The sequence below is a fragment of the Rattus rattus genome, chromosome 18, assembly GCF_011064425.1.
Source record: "Rattus rattus isolate New Zealand chromosome 18, Rrattus_CSIRO_v1, whole genome shotgun sequence".
Classification (NCBI taxonomy): domain Eukaryota; kingdom Metazoa; phylum Chordata; class Mammalia; order Rodentia; family Muridae; genus Rattus; species Rattus rattus.
The window spans coordinates 23,365,712-23,391,018 of NC_046171.1; the positions used below are offsets into that span (position 1 = coordinate 23,365,712).

General features: G+C 41.9%; 1 protein-coding gene across 1 annotated transcript; it reads left to right on the forward strand.

The window, feature by feature from the left end:
• Nucleotides 1–3,427: 3,427 nt before the first annotated feature.
• Sirt1 (sirtuin 1) lies at nucleotides 3,428–24,851 on the forward strand. The gene is given in 13 exon segments (XM_032888440.1): nucleotides 3,428–3,571; nucleotides 3,574–3,675; nucleotides 3,678–3,748; nucleotides 3,750–3,860; nucleotides 3,862–3,907; nucleotides 5,380–5,496; nucleotides 6,567–6,808; nucleotides 10,405–10,557; nucleotides 16,825–16,972; nucleotides 17,606–17,685; nucleotides 18,891–19,077; nucleotides 20,705–21,259; nucleotides 22,937–24,851. Coding segments are annotated over 13 exon segments (2,208 nt in total). The 5' UTR covers nucleotides 3,428–3,507; the 3' UTR covers nucleotides 23,269–24,851.
• The last annotated feature ends 456 nt before the right edge of the window (nucleotides 24,852–25,307 follow it).

Sequence of the window (25,307 nt, forward strand, 5' to 3'; positions counted from 1 at the left end):
CAGTTTAGAGCATACTAATGGTTAGAATGACTGTGAGAACAGCTAGGCCTGTTCCAGGGGAAGAGCTGTAAACACAGATGTGAACTTGTAAGCTCGAAGGCCCAGGGAGTGGTAAGATTCAGGTAAGTGTTTTCAATGAGTGAAGATAGTGCTGGGAGTTTTTCTTGTTATAACTCAGAGTTGCTATGTAGTTGAGGATGAGGATGGCCTTGAAGATCTTGAACTTTTATTTTAAAGATTTATTTTATGGGTTGGGGATTTAGCTCAGTGGTAGAATGCTTGCCTAGGAAGAGCAAGGCCCTGGGTTCGGTCCCCAGCTCCGAAAAAAAAAAAAAAAAAAGATTTATTTTATGTATATGAGTACACTGTTGCTGTCTTCAGACACACCAGAAGAAGGTGTCGGATCCCATTACAGATGGTTGTGAGCCACCATGTGGTTGCTGGGATTTGAACTCAGGACTTCTGGAAGAGCAATCAGTGCTCTTAACCACTGAGCCATTCTTCAGCCCTAACCTTGAACTTTTGGGCTTCCCACCTCAACCTTCTGAGTGCTGGGACTATGGGGCTGAACCATGACATTTGGCTTACACAGTGATGGGGTTTGGACATGGATCTGATGTACACTTCCAGACTCTATGATTAGGTTTTAAGTGTGTGTGTGTGTGTGTGTGTGTGTGTGTGTGTGTGTGTGTGTGTGTGTGTACATCGTGCATGAGCAATACATGCATGATGCTATGGTATGCTTTCCATCACATGGGCTGTTCCCCACAAGTCAGTGTACCCATTTTTGTTATTTTTGATACAGGGTCTTTGACTATCTAGTCCTTGGTAGAAGGACTAGAAATATGTAAAACAAGCTGGCCTCAAACTCCTAGAGATCCACCTGCTGCTGCCTTAATAGTGCTGGGATAAACGTGTGTGCCCTGGGGGCTGGGGGATTTAGCTCAGCGTGAGCTACCCTAGGAAGCGCAAGGCCCTGGTTCGGTCCCCAGCTCCAAAAAAAAAAAAAAAAAAAAAAAACAAAAAAAAAAACACAAAAGAGAAAACGCTGTGTGGAACCTAAAGATTAATATTACTGTTTGTTTGTTTTTTTTTTTTTATTTTTTTTTTATTAACTTGAATATTTCTTATATACATTTCTGAGTGTTATTCCTTTCCTGGTTTCGGGCAAACATCCCCTCCCCCTCCCCTTCCTTATGGGTGTTCCCTCCTCACCCTCCCCCCATTGCCGCCTCCCCCAACAGTCTAGTTCACTGGGGGTTCAGTCTTAGCAGGACCAAGGGCTTCCCCTTCCACTGGTGCTCTTACTAGGATATTCATTGCTACTGTTTGTTTTTGAGACAGGGTCTTACTATACAGTTGTCTGGCCTAGAACTTGCTGTGTAAGCTATGCTGGCCTCAGATCTCCATTCTGCCTCCTGAGCACTAAGGTTGAAAGTGTGTGCCACCACATCCATCTGGGCCTAAAGATTTTTATTAGTTGTGTGTGCACATGAGGGCAGTGCCCCTGGAGGTCAGAAGAGTCAGGAGCTGGAGTTACAGGTGACTGTGAGCCTCCTGGGATGGGTGCTGGGAACCAAACTGGGGTTCTCTGAAAGAGCATTGCATGTGCCAGTCTTTGAGAGAGGGCCTGCGTAGCCCTGGCTAACCTGAACTTCATATATAGACCAGGCTGCCTAGACTTGACTGCTTCTGCCCCAAGTGCTAGGATGTATATCGTTATGCCAGGCTCCTGTTGTAAAAGTGCTGTTGGAAAAGTTGTGTGCCACCATGTCTGGCTAGTGTTTTGAGATGGGGTGGGCTCAAATTCACTATGTAATGAAAATGGCCTCAATTTCCTGATCCTGCTGCCTCTAAGTCAAGATTTGGGGAAACCTGTCCATGGTAATTGAACCATGTGCAACTGAGTCCTAGTGATCCAAATGGATATAGGTGCTCAGAATTTCTTCGTAACTGGAGAGCAAAGGGGCTTAGAGCTGTGAAGGAACTAAGGATTTTTTTAAAAAGTTATTTAAAGATGTATTTTTATGCTGGGCTTGCTGGTGTATGTCTTTAATCCCAGCAGTTCAGGAAGCAGAAGCAGGTGGCCTCTGAGCTCAACTCGACCCCAGACTGAACAGCCAGGGATATAGAGAAACCTTGTCTTGTAAAACAACAAAAAGAATTTTTATGTTTCGATTTTTGGCTGTGTTTACCAAAAGACATATCAGATCTGAAGTTGTCATGTGGATGGTGGGAGTCAAACCTAGGGCCTCTGTAGGAGCAACAGGTGCCATTAACTACAGAGCCATTTCTACAATTCTAGAACTGTTTTTTTTTTTTTGTTTTGTTTTGTTTTTGTTTTTGTTTTTTTTTGAGGCAGGGTTTCTTTGTGTAGCCTTGGCTGTTCTAGAACTAGTCAGAGACAACCTCCTGTCTCCTCCAGAGCACTGGGCTTAAAGACCTTGTGCCATCAAGAGTGCCTAAGATTTTTAAAGTTAGTGTCATTTACACCTAGCTAGCTGATTTCTCATGGTCTATCGCTTATAAATTTCATTTCTGACACGACGTCTTATGTATTCCTGGCCTTTTTTGAATTTCTTATGTAGTTGAAGACGGCCTTCGACTTCTTACCCTCCTGCCTTCAGGGTTGTCTGGCAAGTGTGACTTTACAACTGAGCTACAGTCTCAGTCCTGATCCTGTCATTTTAGAGATGGTTAAAAAATGGGTTTAGAAGAGGTTCAATCAACTGCTCAAGTGCCAAGAGCCAGGCCCAATTTGACCAATTTGACAGAAGTTTGTTAAGAACCAACTACTCTCCCTCCTGACCTCTTGCTGCCCTACTTGATTCAAGAGATTAATTTTACAAGTGACTAAAAGCGAGGTGCCGAGGACCTAGTGGGTCCAGAGAGCAGATGGGCGGATCCTCAACTGCCAGATCTTTCCAGAGGGCACAGGCCCCCAGGGCTGGCTTTGGCATTCCATTGCACTGGATAAGAAGGTCGGGAGGAAGCGCAATCTCCTGAGGAGACCGCAGGGGTAAACTGAGAAAGAGCTGTCACAAAACAAGCGCAAGGCAGGTGGAGGAATCCTCCTCAGGAAGGCCGGCGTCGGCCGGCTTGGGCTCCTTTCCGCCTCTCGGGGCTTGGAAAAGCCCCTGAGGTAAAAGCCGACTTGAGGCGAAAGCAGGCAGGCAAGGTGCACGCGTGAGGCCCAGGTGGGAACTGGCGGCGCCATTCGCAAACTTGGGCCACCGCGGCGATCCCCCGCGGGCCGGAGGCCGCCGAGGGCAGCCCAGCCGCCTTGGGTGGGGCCGGGAAGGGCCCAGGCCGCGGGCGACGCCCGGCCACGTGACCCGGCGTGTTGTGGTCCGGCCCGCGTGGGTGGCGGGAGCGGCGCGGGGGCGGGGAGGGGCGGGTCACGTGACGGGGTTTAAATCTCCCGCAGCCGAGCCGCGGGGGCGCCAGTGCCGCGCGTCGAGCGGAGCAGAGGAGGCGAGGGCGGAGGGCCAGAGAGGCAGTTGGAAGATGGCGGACGAGGCGGCGCTCGCCCTTCAGGCCGGCGGCTCCCCTTCCGCGGCGGCCGCCATGGAGCCGCGTCGCAGCCCGCTGACGAGCCGCTCCGCAAGAGGCCGCGCCGAGACGGCCTGGCCTCGGGCGCAGCCCAGGGCGAGCCGAGCGCGGCGGCGGCGGCCGCCGCGGGTGTGAGGCGGCGAGCGCCGCGGCCCCGGCGGCGCTGTGGCGGGAGGCAGCAGGGGCGGCGGCGGCGAGCGCGGGCGGAGGCCCCGGCGACAGCCGCGGCCGGGGACGGAGACAATGGGCCCGGCTTGCGGCGGGAGCCGAGGGCCGCGGACGACTTCGACGACGACGAGGGCGAGGAGGGAAGACGAGGCGGCGGCGGCTGCGGCGGCAGCAATCGGCTACCGAGGTGAGTCCGCGCGCGGGGCCGCGCAGCCGCGTCCTCCGCGTCCCCGCCTGTGACCCGGTCCCAGGCTGCCCGGGGCCCTGAGAGCTGCGAGGGCTCCGCGGCGGCGGCGCAGCTCGGCCCTGGCTCGGCCGCGCGCCGCCGAGCTCGCTAGCCCTACTGCGGAGCCGCGCGCGGACTCGCCGCTGGCTTGGGCCGCCTTGCGCTGCTGCGCGCAGTCGCCGGGGCGGCAGGCTCTCGCAGTTGTCGTTAGAGTTAAGTTTTTCCCTCCCTCATCTTCGTTTACCGAAGCGCCTTTATTAAAGTTGTGTTTTTCCTTGCTGCACACTTTGGTTTGCAACTTTGGGACTGTCCCGTGAATCGACCTGCGATTGTGTTTGTATACTGACACCTGTGTTGCTTTTTTTTTTTTTTTTTTCCTGATGGACCTGTCTTTTGAAATTAGAAATTTTTTTATAGACCAAAGCTGTTTCGTGAGGCACAGTCTTAAAAATGTAAGGAAAGAGCTATTCCTAAAACCATTACTTTTCTGCGATTGCATTTATCACTTCGGTATAGAAGAGTGATAGTTGTACAGTACTTTCGTGAGCTTTTTTTTCTTCGAAAATCATGTCCTCACAACATTTTTAGATTAAGTATTTCTTACATATTTGCAATTCTGAAACAAGCCTGCTTGGCTTTGCCCTATTGACTCCAAACGTTTGGGGGAGTTTTGTTTGTTTTTGTGTTGCCTTTTTTATATAACATCACTTACTGTTTTCCTTGAAAAGCTTTGTCCAGAATTTATCGGAGTCTGTCAGTGGCCTCCTAAATGTTTGGACCATCTAATGGCACATTGGCCATGAATTAAAAAGCAAAACAGCATGTTAGGGACTGGAATAGTAAGTAGTCCTTGTCAGCTGTTAGAGGGGAAATGAGATGCATAAAGTATGTTCCATGTTCTTTAAAGCATAAATTTGCCAACACCGGGGAGGCTGAAACAGGAGGATTGCTACTTGAAGGGCTACAGAAAGAGACTTTTCTGGCTGGGGCAGTGAGGACACAGCTAGGGATTGATTTTTATCTCTGACATTTAGAGGTAATTTCTATTCGATGCATTTCATGAAGTTGTGTATTTCTTTGTCCTGGTCCTGGAACCCAGAGCCTGTTTTGAAAGCATACTTCCGTTGGGCTACACAGATTTTATTTTTGTGTTGTGTGCCTTCGTTTTGGATTTTTGAGGTAGGGTCCCCGTTTAGCGCAGGCTGGTCCTGGAACTATTTTATATAGGTCAGGCTGGTTTACAATGTCTGTGCCTTCCAGTTGCTGGAATTACAGATGTGTGTGGGTCTATGCCTTTCTGGGTTTTGTTTTTGTCTCAAAAACTTGTGTCTCACTGTATAGGCCAAACCGGCCTCAAAGTACCTGGGATTGCAGGTATGGACAGCAAGCAGCTGGGGATTGTCTGAGCAGCAGCTTTTTGATCTCTTTGACAGACAACCTCCTGTTGGCTGATGAGATCATCACTAATGGCTTTCATTCCTGTGAAAGTGATGACGATGACAGAGCATCACACGCAAGCTCTAGTGACTGGACTCCAAGGCCACGGATAGGTATGCTTTAGGCATGTGCACCTTTGAAACAATCACCCTTCCTTCCCTCCCTCCCTCCCTCCCTCCTTCCCTCCTTCCGGAGACAAGGTATTTTATTATAGCCCAGGCTAGTTCAGTTGCCCTGCTGTTTTTTTGCAGCAGCCTTTGGAGTATACCAAGGCTCTTTTTCACTTTTTCTTCTCTTTCTCTCCTTTCTTGATTTCTTTGACATTTTCATGTAAAAATGGCTTTAAACTCACGGAGTCTAGGATGTAAGGATGACATTGAGCTGATATTCCTAACTTTATCAGCAGCCCAGAGTGCTGGGATTATAGGTGTGCTGTACCATGTCCCTTTGTCAGTGGCAAAGGATAGTCCTCCCCTGTCTTTTTTCTTGTATACTTGCATGTACCAGTCTTTGGGGTTGTTTGTTTGTGGCTGTTGTCTGCTTGCCTGTTGAGAAAGGATCACTTATAGCCTAGCCTGGCTTGAACTCATTGACATGTGTAGCCAGCACTTATTGGCCTTGAATTTCTGAGCTTGTGTACAGATGCTGGGGATTACAGTTATTTGGTACCACCCCCACAGCTGCTTTTGTACCCACTTTACCATTTAGATTTAATTGCTAAGGTATTGGTAAGATTTTTTTTTTCTTGGCTTCCTGTATGCTAATTCCTGAGCTCACCAAGTCCACCTAACTTTTAAAATACTTAAACATCTAAGCTTAGTCAAAATACGTAGACAGTCCAGGTAGTGGTGGCATGCACCTTTAATCTCTGCACTCAGGAAGCAGAGGCAGGAGAATCTCTTGAATTCTAGGCCAGCCCGATCTACAGAGCAAGTTCCAGGACAGCCAGGGCTATGCAGAGAAACCTGTCTTAAACCAAACCAACCAACCAAGCAAAAAAACCCTTATACCTAAACACTTCCTCCCCAAACTCTGGATTAGTCAGATTAGTTAGGGATATGACAGGAAATATCTTTAAATTCTATTCTTTGCATACAAATGTATCGATTGCTACCTCATTGCTTGAAAATACAGAGCACTTCATTAGAAGGGGATGACGGGACTCTTTCTTCCCTTAATATAGGTCCATATACTTTTGTTCAGCAACACCTCATGATTGGCACCGATCCTCGAACAATTCTTAAAGATTTATTACCAGAAACAATTCCTCCACCTGAGTTGGATGATATGACACTGTGGCAGATTGTTATTAATATCCTTTCAGAACCACCAAAGCGGAAAAAAAGAAAAGATATTAATACAATTGAAGATGCTGTGAAGTTACTACAAGAGTGCAAAAAGATAATAGTTCTGACTGGAGCTGGGGTAAGTAAGACACACGAAAACAGTAAAGAGAAAGCTAGTATATATTTTATTCCTTTTCCAGTTAATTTTTTTGTTTGCTTTGCTTTTGATGTAGTAGTCTTTGTTCATAAAAACTGAGGACAGCAGCATTTGCTAAACTAGTTCAGTGTTTTGAAAAGTTTAACAACTTTAAATCTTTGTATATTTATAGTACAATTGGTAAGTGGAATTATGGGGTTTTTTGTTTGTTTTAAGATCATGTGTGTGAGAGAGAGAAGGGGGGAGAAAGGAGGAGGAGAAAGAGGAGAAGCACACACACACACACACACACACAGAGATTAATTGATTGATTGATTTTTGCCTATATGCATACATGTGCATGGTATGCCTGGTACCCCACAGAGGCCACAAATGAGTGTTGGGTTTCCAGGAATGTAGGCCACCATGTGGGTGCTGGCAAACGTGAATTCTCTTTAAGGAGCAGCAAGTTCTCTTTCATGGCTAGGCTCTCTCTCTAGCTCCTGGACTTGTTTGGTTTTAATTTTATGTGTATGGGTGTTTTATCTGCATGTATGCTTCTCTGCCATTGTGTGAAGTGCTTAAGGAGTCCAGAAGGCATCAGATCCCCTGAAACTGTAGTGGTAGATGTTTGTGAGCCTCCAAGGCCTCTGCAAGAGCATCAAGCCACCTTTTCAACCCCTAGAGCTCTTACACATTGAATCCTGGCTCCTCAAGATGGCTTAGAAAAATCAGATCCTTTTGAAGTCTGTCGTAGCAAGAGTCTAGTGGAGACAGTTTTCATGGAGAAAGTAGAAACTTACTTAATATTGGGGAGTAAGTAACATTTTTTACCTTTTTCTTCATTTTAACTTTGTAAGATTGTAGAGACTTGACCTTTTTCATTTGACTTGGTCTAAAACCAAGTCGTATTCTGTGTTATATAGTATGTTAGACATTGTTAGCAGCCAGAGCAGTTTGAGCAAGAATCTCAGTTGTGGGGGTTGGGGATTTAGCTCAGTGGTAGGCGCTTGCCTAGCAAGCGCCAGGCCCTGGGTTGGGTCCCCAGCTCCGAAAAAAAAAAAAAAAAAAAGAGTCTCAGTTGTGGGAGGCAGAGGCAGGTGGGCATGCCTGAAGCAGGTCAGTGTGCACAGCTCCTCAGCCCCGAGTAGGGTTAGTTTGGCCTACAGGTATGATTCAGACAAGGGGTGGCTTTTTTTTTTTTTTTTTTTTTTTTAAGGGAAAAATTTGTTTTATGTTTGGGTATGTGTTGTAGTTTGTGTGCTGTGGCACCTGTGGGAGTCCGTACATCCTGAGTTGGGAGTTGCTTGTTTCCTTCCTCTGTCAGTCTTGACTTCGGACTTGGTCAGAAGCACCTTAACTGACTGCTGAGCTATTCTGTATGTAGGCTTCCAGTTTTATTCTTGAAACAGGGGCTTACTCAGGTCTGAATGGCCTGGAACTTGGCAGAGATCCTCCCAGCTATGGGATTATTTCAGGTATGTACTACCATGCCTGGCTGGCTGGCTGGCTGGCTTTCTTTCTTTTTTTCTTTCTTTCTCTATAGCCTTGGATGATTTCAAACTTTCTTCTCTTTCTGAAGAATTGGGATTAGAGTTGTATTCCAGAGACATTTTTTTCTTTTACTCCAAGTTGAATGAATCCTGTAAATCTGGAATGAAATAAAGCTTGTCAATTCCCCTACTGGGAGTGTTAAGATTTATCTGAAGTAAAAGGATTATATCTAAAAGTTTTGTAGTTTTTATTTATTTAGAGACAGTATCACACTATGTAGCTCTGGCTGGCCTAGAACTTCCTTTGTAGACCAGGCTGACCTCAAACTTGTAGAGATATAGTCCTACTCTGCCTCCCAAATGCAAAGATTAAAGGCCAGTGTCATCATACCTGTTTATTAAAATTTATTAAGATTTGTGTACCCATGTGTAGTAACACATGCTTTTAATTCCAGCACTCAGGAGGCAGAGACAGGTGAATCTGAAAGTTGAAGTCCAGCCTGGTCTACAGAGCAAGTTCCCAGACAACCAGGGCCACACAGAGAAACCTTATCTTGAAAAACCCCCAATTTTTTTTTTAGTTTGTTTGCTGGTATGTGTGTGATGTGTATATGTGTGTACGCACACACATGAGGATGTCAGAGGACAACTTGCAAGCATTCTTTCCTTACGTGTGGTTCCAGGCATCAAACAGGTGGTAGCGTGGTAGCCTTTAGCTACCAAGACATCTCACTGTCTCATTGTAATGTTTTCGCTGCTGGAGTTGTGAACCCAGGACTTAACCATGTGTCAGGCACAGACACTGTACAACTGACTTTATCCTTAGCCCTTTTTACATTACTTAGGGTGGCTACCTGAACTTAAGTGATCCTGCCTCAGCTGTCTTAGCTCTGACTATAGACTTGTGCCACTGTTCTGGGTTTTAATCATTACAATTTATAATTAAAAATACATTCCTAGTTGGATACGGTAATGCATTTCCTTTAATCCCAGCCTAGCATTTGACTCTCAGGACCTTACTGTACTGACAAACCAGCATTAGGATGTAGAGACAGGCAGATCCTTGAAGCCTAATGGCTACCCAGCCTATCTTAGATAATGAGAAGCTAGGTGTCCTATGCTTGGGGAGGCAGAGGCAGGGGTAGGGGTGTGTGTGTGTGTGTGTGTGTACAGTGAGATCCTGTCAAAAGACAAAAAACAACCCATAAATAAGTAAATAAATGATACATTTTTGGGCTGGAACGATGGCTCAGAACTTAAGAAGTCTTACTGTTGGGGTTGGGGATTTAGCTCAGTGGTAGAGCGCTTGCCTAGGAAGCGCAAGGCCCTGGGTTCGGTCCCCAGCTCCAAAAAAAAAGAAATGGTTTAAAAAAAGAAGTCTTACTGTTAGGCAGGGGGCCCAGGTTCAGTTCCCAGCACCCATATAGCAATTCACAACTGCATGCATGATTGGTTTCTGACATCTGTGAATACCAGGCGCCTATGTAGAACACATACATGTAGGCTTCCCTACGTTCATAGAAAATAAAAATACAGCCTAATGGCTTCTGAAAAAACCTTTGCTGTGATATGTGTTAGGCAGTTCTAAGGCCCAGACATCATACCCAGGACCCCACCCCCTTTTCTGAGAATGATTTTGCTTCTGTGATTGTCTCCAGCTAGTCTTGGAAATCAGAACCCACATAGCCCTTTAGTTTCCTTTAGTGTCTAAGATTTCAAGCATGAACCATTGTGCTCAGTCTATAATACAGTATTGAAATAAATTTCAAAACTTGAGTATTCTTGGGGTAGTAAAAGCTGGCCATGTGAGAATAGTTTGGAATGATTAGTAGAAAGTCTTACATACTTTTGATTAAAAAATGGAATTGATTTACTCCAACCAATTTTATTTAATTTGTTTAAATGCCCATTAAAAACAGTATGTGGCAGATTTAATAATACTTAGTAATTTATGTATTTTACATGTATTCGAAGTGAGAAGGCTTGTAGTATTTCTGTTCAAACTTTGATTTTTTTTCATCCCTTACCACTAAGTTGTATGTACCAAAGGCACTAGCTATGAAGGTAGACAATTTAATGGGGTGAATTATGTCTTGTATATTTCAGGTTTCTGTTTCCTGTGGGATACCTGACTTCAGATCAAGAGATGGTATTTATGCTCGCCTTGCTGTGGACTTCCCAGATCTCCCAGATCCTCAAGCCATGTTCGATATTGAGTATTTTAGAAAAGACCCAAGACCATTCTTCAAGTTTGCAAAGGTTTCACAAGTTTTTGTCTTTATGAAAAGGAGTTCTCATGTGTAGGCTTCTTAAGTTTACATCATTGCCCAGTGACTGGGAGGCTACCAGTGTGCTATGGTAGCCAGAACTTAGGTTGTTTTAGGACTGATTTTTAAATAATGTACTTTTGGTCTTTTGCCTGTGTGTCTCGCCCTCTCCTTTGGAAGTTTGTAGATCAGGTAAAAAAATGACCTGTTTTCACTTTTAACCTTTTTCTGAGTCATAAAGGTTATAGGACCTACTGTGGTATGTTTTGTAGTGGACAAGTTTTAATATACGCATCTGTTTGAAAATGATTTTTAACAACTGAAGGTTGAGATGACATGTTTGGTGACCATTACAGAGTCTCTAGTCTTTGTAGTTCATAAGTCAGTCACCATAGCTGCATGTGGCTATCATACTTGACGTGGAATGACACAAGTGGAGGGCATACTTACTGAATTTTAAAGACTTTGCTAAAGGAAAGTGAAATATGCTAATTGTACCTATTAAATACTAACAAGCCAACAAATATTATGTTTGAGGATATGTTCAGGAGCCAGGTGTAGCAATGCATTCCTGCAGTTCCAGGGTTCAGGGGCAGACAGGAGACTTCATGGTCATCCAGGGATAGACTCCTTCAACAACAAAGCAGTAAGAATTTTTTATTAGGCATTTGAAAATTTCACTTTGATGTGAACTAAAAAATTTGAACGCTTGGCTCCTGTGTCTGCTGTGCAGTTCTGCTATGAATATAAAGTTTATATAAACTGTCCCAAGATTTTAGTCACTAGAAATTTTGCAAGATTTTTTTCTGCAGTTTAATCTTAAATTGTTTAGTTTGAGGCAGTCTGATGTAGGCCAGCCCGTCTTGGATTTCGCTTAGCCATGGGTGGCCTTTGAACTTCTTGAGCCTCCAGCCCCCATCTTCTGGTGGGATTATTGGTTGGCAGGAGCTACTGCTGTGGCTGGCTGTAGTTCATTGTTATGGAACTTGGACATAAATTTAGAGGCTCTTCTGGTCTAGAGAGATGTTTTCGAGAAGTCTTTAAGCTTCATCTCTGGCACAGTGGAGTGGTGAGTGGTGGTGTACATGCCAGAGTGCCCCTGTGGATGTGACAGCACTACTTTCGGGGGTTGGGCTCCCCTACCTACATCATATGAGAGTTCCTGGAATAGAACTCAGGTCAGCAGATTTGGAAACAAACTTGTACTCACCAATCGATCTCACACCTTGTAAACCCTAAGGTGGAATAGAAAGGCTGTCTTCATAGAGTACAGTCACAGGATTGTAAGGGAAGGCTCTTAACTCTTGCCTCAGCATCCTGGGTTCTGGGATTAGAGGGATGGCCATACTTTGCAGCTAAGGTGTACTATTGGAAGCTGTGATGCTACACTGTTTCAAAGAACACCAGGTGATTTTTTAATGGATGCAGGCAGGACCCTGGTGTTTTATGGCGTCTGTTGTGAAGTGGACAGGGATGTACCAAGGCTAGCAGGTAACTAAAAGTTACCTTCATCTTCTACAGGCATAGCTACTTAGTAACTGTATGTTAGTATCCCCACAATTTTTCTTGTAAATTCTGTTAAGAGTTGGGGAACTGCATTGTCAGAACTAGTCAATTTTTTTTCACTATTTTACTAGGATTATCAAGTGCAGATACATACCTAAAATTGAAAGTTCCATATATTTTTTTTTCTTTTCTTTTCTTTTTGGTTCTTTTTTTTCCCGGAGCTGGGGACCGAACCCAGGGCCTTGCACTTCCTAGGCAAGCGCTCTACCACTGAGCTAAATCCCCCGCCCATATTTTTTTAAATTACATTTACTTATTTACAATGTGTAGGTGTATGGGCAAGCATTATTCTGTTCCTCTTTAGGGGATTATAAGGACTAGAATTCCATTAAGCCTAGCTCTCCAATAATGTGTAATAGGCCAATTTTTATGTCCCTACCAGGGTTCAGGAGGTGGAGGCAGGAGGATCTCAAGAGTTAAGGCCAGTCTCTGTTAAACACTTGAGTTCCAGGCCCTCCGGGGTTAGAGAGAAATGGTACATAGAGATAGAGCATTTTTTAGCACAAGGCCCCAGATTTTGCTTCCCACAAACGACACACGTGCTAACGTGCTAAAGTACGTTTTTCTTATATTTTAATTGGGTTTTTAGGGCAGGCTAGAGGCATAGAAAATAAGCCTTTGATAAATAAAAAGATAAATGGATAAGCAAAGTGACATTAGTTTATGGATGATACTCTATTTGTAGACCCTAAAAGCTTCACCAGAGAACTCCCCCTTTCTATCTATCACTTAACAAACATGGCTGGGAAGAAAATCTGGAAAGTCTTCGTAGCCGTCTTAGACAGCAGAGGCTGGAGAGATGAGCCAGTGGCTATGAGCACACACTGCTTCTTGCACATCGCAGAGGTCAGTTTCCAGCATCTGTGTCCAGAGGCTCTACACCTGCTTGTTATCACCAGTCCCAGTACAGTCACATGCTGCTGGCCTTCAGGCCTCCACTTCTGTGGCACCTGCATTCTGGACACCCCCCCCACATAATTAAAAAACTTTAACATGGGGGCAGTTAAGAACACTTGTTCTTGGGGTTGAGATTTAGCTCAGTGGTAGGCGCTTGCCTAGGAAGTGCAAAGGCCCTGGGTTCGGTCCCAGCTCGAAAAAAAGAACCAAAAAAAAAAAAAAAGAGCACTTGTTCTTGCACAGGTGATGTGGTTGGTTCCTACCACCTATATGGTAGCTCACAACCATCCATTACTCCTCTTCAGTTCTCTTTTCTGGCATCCTTGGGCACCAAGCAAGCGTGTGGTACATATATATTACCTTCAGGCAAAACACTCATGCATATAAAATTTCTTCTTAATATAAAAAACCAAGGGTTAGGGATAGTAGGTAGCGCAGGTCTTTAATCTCAGTCCTTTGGAGTTAGAAGCAAATGGATCTGTGTCCTGGACCAGCTAGAGCTACATAGTAAGACCCTGTCTCTAATTCAGTTTTATAATATGAACTATGTATAATAAACTATGTATAAACATACGTTATATTATACATAGTTCTACATCGTCATGTGTGTGGGTTTTGCACGTACATGTTCAAGTTCCGTAGGAATTAGTTCATAGCTTCCCTAATTGAAATTCATTTATATGGTTAGTCAAGTTGACATACTATCAAATTTTGCTTATTTTCTGATATGTGATGAAATATTATATAATTCCACACGAGTGATGACCTAGGAATTACTTCAAGTAGATAGTAAGTGCATATTTTTTTTTTTTTTTTCTTTTTTTTTTCGGAGCTGGGGACCGAACCCAGGGCCTTGCGCTTGCTAGGCAAGCGCTCTACCACTGAGCTAAATCCCCAACCCCGTAAGTGCATATTTTTATGGCACACATGTCGTATATACATTACAGAATGGCTGTATTGTTAGTAACATCCATTATTTCACATACATATTTCTACTCTTACATTAAGACATTGTAGATATACAATATTAATTGTAATCACTGTTATACAATAGATCGTCTAAACATCGTTCTCCCTCAGATTATATGTGTCTGCTCACTAGCTTCTCCCCAATCTTATTCTACCCCATTATATGAGAATTAATTGTTAATAATTGAGAGCTGTCACATGAACACTATTAAATTCTACTGTGTCATTTCTAAGACAGCCACGTCTACTTACAGATCATCTCTGACTTCTTTTTCTATATGAGACCATATGGCAAAAATGTATAGCCCACAAATCCTAAAATATTCACTGTTATGACCCTGTACAGAAAGTGTGTTCTGTTAAAATTAACTGTCCTTCAAGATGTAGCTGTCAAAAAGTTGAGTGGAGTTTAATGGTTGAAATAAGTGTGAGGAGGGGTCTTACTGGAATTTCTGTTTGACATCTTCCCTTTATGGGCATGTGTGTGGTGTGTGCAGGTGTAGTTGTGCATGCCACAGGTGCTGGCTAGAAGTAGACTTGGGTATTTATCATTGTTCTCTCCACTCTGTGGAGGCAGGGTATCCTACTACTAGACTGTCCAGCTGGAGTCCTGTTTCTGCCTCCTGCACGCAGGAGTTACAGCACTGGGCCTCAGTTTGCAGTGGGATGTCTTCCCTCTGAGCTGGTCTCTCCAGCCCTTCACTTTTTTTCTGTGCTGCTAGGAATTAATTGATCTCTGCATCCTCCCATGCCTCTAGCCTTTTAAGTCTTCATAGAATGGAAAATTAGGTCACTACACCAAACTCAACTGGTTTCCTATGGTCTACAACTCTAAGATTAGGTGAATTTTTTTTTACTTTTTCAGCCTCTCTGCCTCTACCTCCGAGGGCTGGGATTAAAGGTGTGTGCCACCAACACCACACAGGGGATTTTTTTTTTTTTAAAGAAATTTAAACTTTTGATCTCAACAGAATAGCCCAACATGGTTGGTTTCTTAAAATCCTTTAGGATATTTAGACTTGACCTATCTTTTTGATTTGGAATAACTAACCATACCTTATAAACTCTAAGCTATTTGATTTATAGAAGACTTTTTAGACTCAGTCTATATAAGGCAAGGTTTTCATTAAAAGTTTTGGGGCTGGGGATTTAGCTCAGTGGTAGAGCGCTTACCTAGGAAGCGCAAGGCCCTGGGTTCGGTCCCCAGCTCCGAAAAAAAGAACCAAAAAAAAAAAGTTTTTAGAGGGGCTGGGGAGATGGCTCAGTGGTTAAGAGCACCGACTGCTCTTCCGGAGGTCCTGAGTTCAGTTCCCAGCAACCACATGGTGGCTCACAACCATCTGTAATGAGATCTGATGCCCTCTTCTGTTGTGTCTGAAGACAGCTACAGTGTACTTATATATAATAAATAAATCTTTAAAAAAAAGTTTTTAGACTTTTTAGACTTTATAGAATATTTTTAGCTATTTCTTAGTGGGATTACAGGCATGTGCTATTCAGTCCAGCCTCCTGAATGTTTTCTGTATGCATTGAATGGAGAGCACAAATCAGACAGAAACCATCCATATGTGCACTAACTTCAGTTTTTGCTTAATACAACCAGAAAGATTACATACACGCTTGTGACTAGCTTGCTTTGTTCATGTGTGTCATGGACTATTTTTTAGTTCAGTGCATGAGAGCCCCCTCATTCTCTCAGTGGCTGAATATCCCACCGTATGGTTGTACTTACTATACAACTAGTTTCCATACTGATGCACACTCATTTGTGTTTAGCTTTTGCTAACATTATGATGGGTTAGAGCCTTAATGTAAGGAAACAGATAGTGTAAGCTACTTTTAAGAAAAAAGAAACTTCCTTGCCACAGTCCTTTAACTAAATGAAATTGAATAAAAACTCTACTATAAGTTGGGAGGAAGAGGAGCTGGAGAGGAGAGATGGCTCAGCAGTCAAGAGCACTGGCTGCTCTTCCAAAGGACCTGGGTTCAGTTGCTAGCACCCACATGGCAGCTCACAACTGTTTATATAACTCCAGTTCCAGGGGACCTGACACCCTCACACAGACATACATGCAGGCAAAATATCAATGCACATATACATAAATAAATAATAAATAAATGTATATATTTAAAAAGTTGGGAGGACCAAAATTGATACTTTTTCTCTGATCTTTTTGCCATGTGTATATCTGAATTCTTTGTTTTTAAAGAAGAAACAGCATTGAAGCATTATTTGGGGGGAAAAACACACACACAAAATCCAGCAACTCAGCATTCATGAGCAGCTCTGTTCTATACCAGTATGTGCCTGTGCAGTGGAAGGAAAGCAATTTTGGTAAGGAATTAAAACTTCAGCTTTAAACTCCCAGCAGGTTGATATTTATCAATGATGAATCAAAAAGAAAGTTTTAAATAATATATTGACAGCCATTTTTTTTTTTAGTTGTGAAGTCACCATACCTTTAATATCTGTAATTTCAGTGTAAAGTTTCCCCCTTTTTCCTTTAAGAAAAACAATCTGAATTTGCAGCCAACAAAATTTAGATGTACCTAAGGTATGTATTTCTTCTGACTTACATTATTAAGTCATCCACTATGATGTGTTTATGGGTCACCTAATCTTGTACTTTAAGAGGCCAAGTTCAGTAACTGCTGAGTTTTCATACAGTAACAATCTTTTTCTAGGGACCATCCATTTAGATGCGTTAAAATGTTCATGTATTTTGGTTATTACAGTACGTACATGGGGGTTATCGTTAGTACCTAGGGATATCATGCATCTTTCATTAATTAATGTAAACTTTTTTCTGCCTTTTGCATTATATAGGAAATATATCCCGGACAGTTCCAGCCATCTCTGTGTCACAAATTCATAGCTTTGTCAGATAAAGAAGGAAAACTACTTCGAAATTATACTCAAAATATAGATACCTTGGAGCAGGTTGCAGGAATCCAAAGGATCATTCAGTGTCATGGTTAGTAAAAGTCACAGTGGCTTTCTGTAGGGTGCTTATTGTAATAGAATATTCATGCTTGGAAAGAAGCTATCTAGTAACGAGATTAAGCATTAATTGTTTAATCTTGAATGTACAAAAATAGAGGACACACAAATAATGGCCTCAGATGTGGTGGGTATATATTTTGATAACAAGTTTTAGGCTAGCCTTGACTACAAGACACAAGCAAGCTAAGGTAACTCAATTGGAATCTTCTAGCTGCAGCTTTAAGCACTTGCAGAGTTGTGTTATTACAAATAGTTTTGGAGGATGAGGACTACATGTACATATATTAGTATGTAACTGTATCCATGTATTATATTCCTTACAAGACTTCACAGGAGAATCCAGGTTAAAGTTGTCATGGTGAGGCTGGAGAGATGGCTCAGCAGTTAGGAGCATTAAGAGCACTGACTGCTCTCCCAGGCGTCCTGTGTTCAATCCCCAGTTACCCACAGGATGGTTCACATCTATCTATATATGAGCTAATTCCCGTTTCTGACATGTAGCTGTGCATGCAGATACAGCACTCGTTATACATAAAATTTTAGTAAGTCTTCATGGAGTAAGCCACAAAGTCTTTCAATAAAAGTTATATATTGGTTGTTTTAGGTTCCTTTGCAACAGCATCTTGCCTGATTTGTAAATACAAAGTTGATTGTGAAGCTGTTCGTGGAGATATTTTTAATCAGGTAATTTAATTCATCTCACTTCATTCACTTTTGGTTGTACCCTCATCTTTTCCTCTCTTGTGAGAAGTACGTGCTATACAGAGTGTGTTAGAAATTCTGGTGTAAATAGGTCATCTTTTTCTACCTTAAGTAGAAGATCCCTTTGCACGAAGAGGATGTTAGTTAGAGCACATCACTTGAAAGCTGAGGGCAGGGGATTGATTGAGTCAAGCTAACCTGAGCTGGATAGAGTAGAAGTTTTTATATTGCTCCATTGGTAGAATGGCTGCTTAGCATTTGTAGTCCTGGGATTGCTCTCTAGTACCAATAAATCTGGTGTGTGGGTACATGCCTGAAATCCTAACATTTAGGTAATTGGGAGTTGAAGGTCATGGTCACCTACAAACAAGTTTGAGGCCAGCCCTCATTACATGAGACCCTTTCTCAACCAACCAACCTAAAATCCTCCATAATACACTTAACTACCTCCTTATAATCTAGGCCCAAAACTGGAGGCTTGGTCATAAGTTGCAGGGAATGCCTCTGCATTAGTCATTTAAAACACTTTAGGGCTAGAGAGGTGGCTCAGTGGTTAAGAGCACTGACTGCTCTTCCAGAGGTCCTGAGCTCCAATCCCAGCAACCACATGGTGGCTCACAACCATCTCTAGTGAGATCTGATGCCCTCTTCTGGTGTGTCTGAAGACAGCTACAGTATACTTAGAAATAATAAATCTTAAAAAAAATTCAAAATGATAGTGAAGTATTTATTAAAGGAATATATAGCAACACATCCAGAAATATGTCCTGTGTGTTTAACTAAAATCATGTCTAATCCAGAAAAAAAAGTATATTCAAATGGAGTCATTTTTACAAACATTTTGAAAAGGTCTTATGTGCATGCTTTTCTATGCTCTTTGCATATTTATAGTGTTTTGTGTGTGCACAGTGGGGAAATAGCACGTGTGGAGATGGGAGACAGAGGGTGAGAGATCAGGCTGTGGTGGTCAGAGGATCAACCTGGGAGTCAGTTCTCAATTTCTACCTGGGAGTTAAATTTGGTTGTCAGTTTGGTGGAAAGTGTCCTTACCTGGTGGACTCATCACCCTGGCCCCACCCTGGTTCCACAGCAGATACTATCAAATTTATGACTGCACAGCTTTTGTTTCTGGGAATTTTGCCAACTGCTAACCTGGGCTACTACTTCGCTCTCAATGTTTTGTGCAGGTAGTTCCTCGGTGTCCTAGGTGCCCAGCTGATGAGCCACTTGCCATCATGAAGCCAGAGATTGTATTCTTTGGTGAAAACTTACCAGAACAGTTTCATAGAGCCATGAAGTATGACAAAGATGAAGTTGACCTCCTCATTGTTATTGGGTCTTCTCTGAAAGTAAGACCAGTAGCACTAATTCCAAGTAAGTTGGTTTAGGGGACAGTTCTTCGTGCTGAGTTGTGGATCTGTGTAAGATGTGACTGTTTTTATTTAGAGAATAGTTGAAGGTCTAACCTGTACTTTTTAGGTGATCTTCATAAAGTGACATGTTGGTATGGGAATGGGGCTACGAAGACAGAACTAACGTCAAATTTTAATTGTTCAGATAAAATCAGAGCAAAACTATGTGACTCATGCTTTTTAGTAATATGTATATTAAAGTCAGCTTCAATTAATTCCATGTTTATTTTTATGTTTGGGTGTTTTGTCTGCATGTGTGCCTACTTTGGCCAGACAAGAATGTTAAGAGTGTACCCTTCCACCCAGAGTGGTTCTCAACCTTCCTAATGATTCAGTCCTTTAGTACAATTCATGTTATAACCTCTAGTGATAAAATTAGTTTTGTTACTTAATAACTGTAATTTTGCTAGTTATACATCACAATGTAAAGGTTTTTTCTGATGGTCTTCGGCAACCCCTGTGAAAGGCTTATTTAACCCCCAAAGGAGTTTTAACCCACAGGTTGTGACCCACTGCTCTAGAATATGTACAGTATCTCCTCATAGTACTTATGTGTGTTAAGAACTGTGTGTGTAGATGGTGTGTTCCAGAGATGGATTGATGAACAGTCAAGAGCACCATTCTTGAGAGGATCCAGGATGAGTTCCTCACATCCAAATAAGTTTGTCTCCAGTTTATAGGGGATCTGTTGCTCCATTTGGCCAAGTACTCGAATTGTACACGCACATGTATGGAGTATAGAGACACATAGTGCACCTTCCCCTATACACACATAGACACACTCTACTTCTTGAGACAAGATCTCACTACAGTTGGCACTGGGACATCTATGTAGACTAGGTTAGCCCCACATAGAGAATGCCTGTTCAGTCTCTCCTGAGTGATGGGATCAAAGGCATGTGCTACTGCTCCCAGCTAATCTTCGGTAGCCAGGAGTGGTGGTAAACCTTTCTGTAAACCATGTGGTATAGGGTAAAGGCAGGAGAGTCAGGAGTTCAAACAATAGCTTCTACTTAGCAAATTTTGGAGCCAGCCTGGGATATATATTAAAAAAAAGTTTATTCCTTAACAGTTGTGGCTCCACAAGGGTATTTGCTTATGTCCAGGAGCATAGCCTATTGGCTAACATAATCCCAAAAGGTGATTTTTTTTTTTTAATTGAAACCACCCCTCCAAGTTTCTGTCATTCTTGATGTCCTGAAATGCATAAGGATCCACCTGCCTCTTCTTTACGAAGTGTTAAAGCCGTGAGCCTCCAGGACTACTAGCTAGACTTTATTTTTTTAAGCTAATTCAGAGGATCTTGTTGATTAAAAATTTAAGCTCTCTGAACTTGAACATCTGTCTAATGAGCCTGAGACAGGATTGCCATGAAGTTTAAGGCCACAGAATAGCACAGCCTCAGTGGGAGAAAAGTACATTGTTATTGAGAGGAGATTGCTTCTGAAAATGTAAAATGCATCCCTGTTGACCCTTTTGTTGTTGTTGAGACAAGGTCTCATTGGGATTCCAATGTTGGGATAAGGTGGTTGTCATTACATTTCTCTCCATTTTCTAACTTACCTTTTTACCTTGTTTTTTTTTTTTAGGTTCTATACCCCATGAAGTGCCTCAAATATTAATAAATAGGGAACCTCTGCCTCATCTACATTTTGATGTAGAGCTTCTTGGAGACTGCGATGTCATAATTAATGAGTTGTGTCATAGGTTAGGTGGCGAGTATGCCAAACTTTGTTGTAACCCTGTAAAGCTTTCAGAAATTACTGAAAAACCTCCACGAACACAAAAGGAATTGGTTCATTTATCAGAGTTGCCACCAACACCTCTTCATATTTCAGAAGACTCAAGTTCACCTGAAAGAACTGTACCACAAGACTCTTCTGTGATTACTACACTTGTAGACCAAACAATAAAGAACAAAGTTGACGACTTAGAAGTATCTGAACCAAAAAGTTGTGTGGAAGAAAAATCACAGGAAGTACAGACTTATAGGAATGTTGAGAGCATTAATGTGGAAAACCCAGATTTCAAGGCTGTTGGTTCCAGTACTGGAGACAAAAATGAAAGAACTTCTGTTGCAGAAACAGTGAGAAAATGCTGGCCTAATAGACTTGCAAAGGAGCAGATTAGTAAGCGGCTTGATGGTATGGAATGCTTTTTGTTGAACCACTTTCAAAGTACTGTGATCAGAGAAAGGAAAGATAACTGCTTTGACATTAGTTGATCAAGGTAGTGCTGGTATTATTTGTTTATGTGTATTAAGCTGGAGTAAGTTTAGGTGATGTGTTTGTTTTTGTGTGATTAAACCCAGAGCTTCAAGCAGCTAGGCAGCTTGATCTGTCAACTGAGTTAAAGCCCCAAGAGTGGGTTTTAAAGTATATTGCTGTGCTGTTTTAAGTGGCAGAAATGATTTTTATTTAAAAAGGTGGCTCACCAGGTAAATGTACTCTTGAGTCTTGAGTGCTTACTGTGGGTCAGTTTATGATCTCACAAGGCAGGAGCCATGTTCTAGGTGGCAAAACTCAGGGTTTAAAAGATCTTATCACATATATATGTATATATATGTGTGTGTGTGTGTGTGTGTGTCTCATTGATATGACCCCTGGAAGGTAATTAGGTCTAGGTCTGCCTTAAGGGCTATACCTTCCTCTAGAGACTCAACCCTCTGGGCTGCCTTGTTTAAGATCTGAAAACAGGATTCCTATCTATCTACTGGACATCTATTTTGTCCTATTAACATAAGCAAGATACTTGACATTTTGAAGAATCATATGTTAAGCATAAAGTATGGCCCCATAAGAGTATTTTTAGATAAAGGCCTCATTTGGACAGCAAGCTGGCCTTTAAATGTGTGTACTTTGATCCTTGGTAAGCATCTTAACCATAACAATCGGGACAACAACAGAGCACTATAATATAAAATCTATTTTCCATACCCTATATATACACAAATATCCGACAGACTTCTTAAGGGCAAGGGTCTCATTATATAGCCCTGAGAGGTCTGCTTTTGTACCTGAGTGCTGGGATTCATAACATATGTAGTTTCTTTGACAGTTACCTGGCACTCATCTGTCTTGAGTGCTAGGATTGTAGCCATGAGCTATCACAGCCTAGCCAAGAAATCTCCCCAGACTGTAACTATGTACCACTATACCTGGTTTATATAAAGCTACGTAGGATTTCAGGGCCAGCACTCTGTCGGTGAACAAATTTTTAGTTGAGTAGAATATTTGGCCTTTAACCATACATACAACACAGTATACTAAATTCTGGAGACACTATTTTTGTCTGAGATTGTTTAAAAAAAAAAAAAGTACTAAAATGCTAAAGCTGAATAAATACTTTGTTTCCGACAAAACACCACTCCACAAAATTTTAAGATTTATTTATGTATATGAGTGCCTATCCCATAGGAAAGGACATCAGGTTTTATTTTTTGTGAGCCATCTCTCTGGCCTAGAACCCTGTTAAATAATAATTTATGCTGGAAATGATGGCAAAGAAGCGAGTTAGGCAACAAACACACACTGGCCCCTTCCCCCAACATAGGCATAATCTGGACACACCAACTAAAGGCTTTATGCTCTGGGAGCTGTACTTGGCCTGGAAGCCATGGGCTGGGAACAAGTTTTGGAAGAATGTTTCTAGTTATCTTGATAAGTTACTTAGTCTGTTCTTTCTAAAACAGTGCAAATGGTACTTGAAGAATTAAAATGAGTTCAAGGCAAAGCTGTCTCAAGAGTAGCAAGCCAATAAGTTTAGGTGTACCTAAGGGACACTTAGACTTCCAAGTGACATTTATTATTTCTGTATTTCAGGTAATCAATACTTGTTTGTACCACCAAATCGTTACATATTCCATGGCGCTGAGGTATACTCAGACTCTGAAGATGACGCCTTATCCTCTAGTTCCTGTGGCAGTAACAGTGACAGTGGCACATGCCAGAGTCCAAGTTTAGAAGAACCCTTGGAAGATGAAAGTGAAATTGAAGAGTTCTACAATGGCTTGGAAGATGATGCTGACAGACCGGAGTGTGCTGGAGGATCTGGAGCTGACGGAGGGGATCAAGAGGCAGCTAATGAAGCTATAGCCACGAGACAGGAATTAACAGATGTAAACTGTCCATCAGACAAATCAGAGCGCTATTGAAGCTGTCCAGGTACAGGAATTGCTCCACCAGCATTGGGAACTTTAGCATGTCAAAAATGAATGTTTACTGTGAACTTGAACAAGGAGATCAGAAAGATGTATTATTTATAGACTGGAAAATAGATTGTCTTCTTGGATAATTTTTAAAGTTCCATCATTTCTGTACTTTAATCAGCTGTTGGCTGACTTCATCTTCCTTTCAAGGTTCATTTGTATGATACATTCGTATGTATATAATTTCTTCGTTTTTGCCTAATTGAGTTTCAACATTTTAAAGTTTTCAAAAGCCATTGGAATGTTAATGTAAAGGGAACAGCTTATCTAGACCAAAGAATGGTATTTCACACTTTTGTTTGTAACATTGAATAGTTTGAAACCCTTAATTTCTGTTCTGCTGAACTTTTATTTTTAGCACAGTTAACTTTTTAAACACTGGCATTTTTCAAAATTTATGGCAGCTAACTTTTTAAAATCACAAATGACTTGTAATGTGAGAAGGAAGTCAGCATCGCATTGGGAGCTCAGAGTTTGAGCGTATTTATTGCATGGTTTTTTGTACTTGCTGCAGACGTGGTAATGTCCAAACAGGCCCCTGAGACTAATCTGATAAATGATTTGGAAATGTTTCAGTTGTTCTAGAAACTATTGTGCCTGTCTATATAGGTCCCTTAGTTTGAATATTTGCCATTGTTTAATTAAATACCTATCACTGTGGTAGAGCCTCCATAGATCTTCACCACAAATACTGCCAAGATGTGAATTTGAATATGCAAAGCCTTTCTGACCCTAATGATGGTACTTCTACTGGGGAGAGTGTAATATTTTGGACTGCTGTTTTTCCATTAACAAGGAAAGCAAAGGTCTCTTAATTAAAGTTCCAAAGTAATAAGATAAATTGTAACTCAACCAGAAAGTACATTGTCTCCTGTTGAGGATTTGGTGTAATGTATCCCAAGGGATGTGTATTATGGAGATGAATACAAATCCAATAGTCAATGAAACTAGTTCCTATTTATTTAAAAGCTTAGCTTGCCTTAAAACTAGGGATCAATTTTCTGAACTGCAGAAACTTTTAGCCTTTCAAACAGTTCACACCTCAGAAGGTCAGTATTTTACAGACTTCTTTGGAACATTGCCCCCAAATTTAAATATTCACATTGGTTTAGTATTTATTACATAAAATGATTTGAAATATAGCTGTTCTTTATGCATAAAATACCCAGCTAGGACCGTTACTGCCAGAGGATAAAGTATTAAGTAGCTCATTTCCCTACCTAAAATATTCTCAATCTGAATTTATTTGGCTACACTAAAGAATGCAGTATATTTAGTTTTCCATTTGCATGATGTGTTTGTGCTATAGACAATATTTTAAATTGAAAAATTTGTTTTAAATTATTTTTACAGTGAAGACTGTTTTCAGCTCTTTTTATATTGTACATAGACTTTTATGTAATCTGGCATATGTTTTGTAGACCGTTTAATGACTGGATTATCTTCCTCCAACTTTTGAAATACAAAAACAGTGTTTTATACTTGTATCTTGTTTTAAAGTCTTATATTAAAATTGTCATTTGACTTTTTCCCCGTTAACTTCCATTGTTCATAGCATACCACCCCAGTAAGGTATCACTAAATGCCTCAGGAAAGTACTTAGTTTACCACAAGATAAAGCTGTTACCTGTGTTAATAAGGTAGACTGAGGTGTTGGCCTGAGTTTTCCAATGTCAGACCAGATGAATCCAAAGCTGGTCATGTAAAAGACGACCTGGCAGAAAGGTATACGCTGAGTGGAGAAGTGGTTGTATGGATTGGTCTGTGTTTCCCGCTCCTGCCGCAGTGGATGTCAGGATGACATCTTGTAAACACTCTTAATGCTTTTTATGGCGTTTTTGCATTGTAGTGTAGTTAGTAGAATCAACTCACTTTCACATGAGACAGCACCATAAGATGTGCACCGTACTGCCAGCATCAGTTTTGAAGCTGTAACATGTGTTTCCCACTTGTTCTGTTTCTGGCAACCACTAGCCAACATATCT